This window comes from Triticum aestivum, chromosome 7A, assembly GCF_018294505.1.
Source record: "Triticum aestivum cultivar Chinese Spring chromosome 7A, IWGSC CS RefSeq v2.1, whole genome shotgun sequence".
Classification (NCBI taxonomy): Eukaryota; Viridiplantae; Streptophyta; class Magnoliopsida; order Poales; family Poaceae; genus Triticum; species Triticum aestivum.
Genome location: NC_057812.1, coordinates 66,954,280 through 66,955,994, shown reverse-complemented (window position 1 = coordinate 66,955,994; position 1,715 = coordinate 66,954,280). Strand labels below are relative to the sequence as shown.

General features: G+C 47.2%; 1 protein-coding gene across 1 annotated transcript; it reads right to left on the bottom strand.

Moving 5' to 3' along the window:
- Positions 1-742: 742 nt before the first annotated feature.
- On the bottom strand, positions 743-1,715 carry LOC123150252 (uncharacterized). The gene is made up of 3 exons (XM_044570084.1): positions 1,415-1,715; positions 1,114-1,193; positions 743-1,036 (listed from the first exon to the last, which is right to left on the bottom strand). The coding sequence occupies exons 1-3, from the start codon at positions 1,508-1,510 to the stop codon at positions 787-789; spliced, it is 426 nt and encodes a 141-aa protein (XP_044426019.1). The 5' UTR covers positions 1,511-1,715; the 3' UTR covers positions 743-786.

Here is a 1,715-nt window from a genome sequence, read left to right as displayed (position 1 = left end):
CTCTCTCTCTCTCCCTCCCTCCCTCCCTCCCTCTCTCCCTCTCTCTCTCTCATACAAGAAGAATGAACACTTCGCGTCATTTCACATATATTGCATACAATTCCATTAAAACCAAAACAGTCATAAGAATAAAAAACTAACTTGATGTATTGGATGCACCTTCAAACATATATTCTTGAGAAATAAGGATTCATTTTTTCGCTATACAATAAGGTAACATCTGTTTTTTCATCGATAAAACAATAAGATAACATCTAAACCAATTTAGTCAATGAAAATAAAATTCTGAGAGATATAAAGTTGCAACTCCGACAGGAAGTTGGAATAGGTGGAGTAGAAATTTCAGGGGATCAAATGGCAAATCCGGCTCTAGTGAACTTCAGAAGGACAACCCTAGAGCAAATCCGGCTATTGTGAACTTCAGAAGGAGTACCAATAAACATTAAAAAACAGAGGAAGTTGCTTATTTGCCATCAACAAACTCTTCGTTTGCTGAATTGCCATCAAGCAAGCACACTTTGCTTATATGCGATCACAGAAAAAACGAGTTTTTGCCATCAAGTAAGCACACTTTGCTTATATGACGGTGATCTAACAGAAAAAGGGTGTGAAATCTGCACGGTGTAAGCAGTACATGACAGGGTGTAAGCCCCGGTATGCCCTTAAATTTAGCAAATACACATTGTAGAGTGAAAGCACTAAGCAGTACATGCTAATAGAATCTTATGCACTTGCAAAATTGTGACTGGAACATCAAGCCATGTATTTCATGCATACAGAAAACTGTCACTTGGCCTTCTTCCCTAGCGGCATTGATGTAACAGAAGGCAATTCCCTCTTCTTGCTACAAGCACTGGTTCTACCTTGAGGCTCACCGCTATCATCGTCGCTCGCCCCCACCCCCTGGGTATTTATTTTATCCTCCTCCGCAGACTTCCTCTTCTGCGCATTCACCTTTCCGAGCAACCTCCTCTCCACTGGATCAGTGGGAGCTGCCCGCTTCGCATTTGGCGCCACTCTCGCACCAAGACCAAGCCTACACCAAAATTTTCAGCTTATTAACACAGATTATCCAGGAATGAGTGCTAACAAGAAGGCATAAACGAATTATACCCTGACGGCCGACCCTCGAAATCTTTATCGTTCAGTTCCTCCGGCTCCAGCGCACTCATTCCGTCCACCCATGTCTGGACCTGAGAGTGAAATACTAAATGGGTGAGTATGACCCTTGATTGGAGGACATGATAATTACCCAGATCAGAAAAACAGCAGTGCAGTTCTACATGCACCTATATAACCTAACCTAAGCACAGAGGATTGAATCTAACCCCTTTTAGATAGGAGGAAAACATGAACAGGCAGGGAAGGGTAAGCAGGAGGAGGAACCGAGGCGCGGTGGAACGGCGGAGCTCACCAACTTGAGCGCCTTGTTGAGCGTGACCACCTTGGGGAGCGGGGCCTTCTTCTCCGGCGGCGGCTTCTTCTTCTCCGACGGCTGCTCGGTCGCCATCACCGGCGGAGCTGGTCTGGAGACGAGGGGCGGCGAAGCAGGCTCGGGTGGGGGGCTAGCAGGGACTGGTCGCTGACGTAGCGTCGGCGCGAGGATCCGCAAGAGTGTGAGGAACAGCCGGCGGCGGCGACGAACCGGCGACCAGGAGATTTTTTTTTTTGAGGCATGGCGACCAGGAGATCGATCGCCCGGCCTGTTTCTAGCG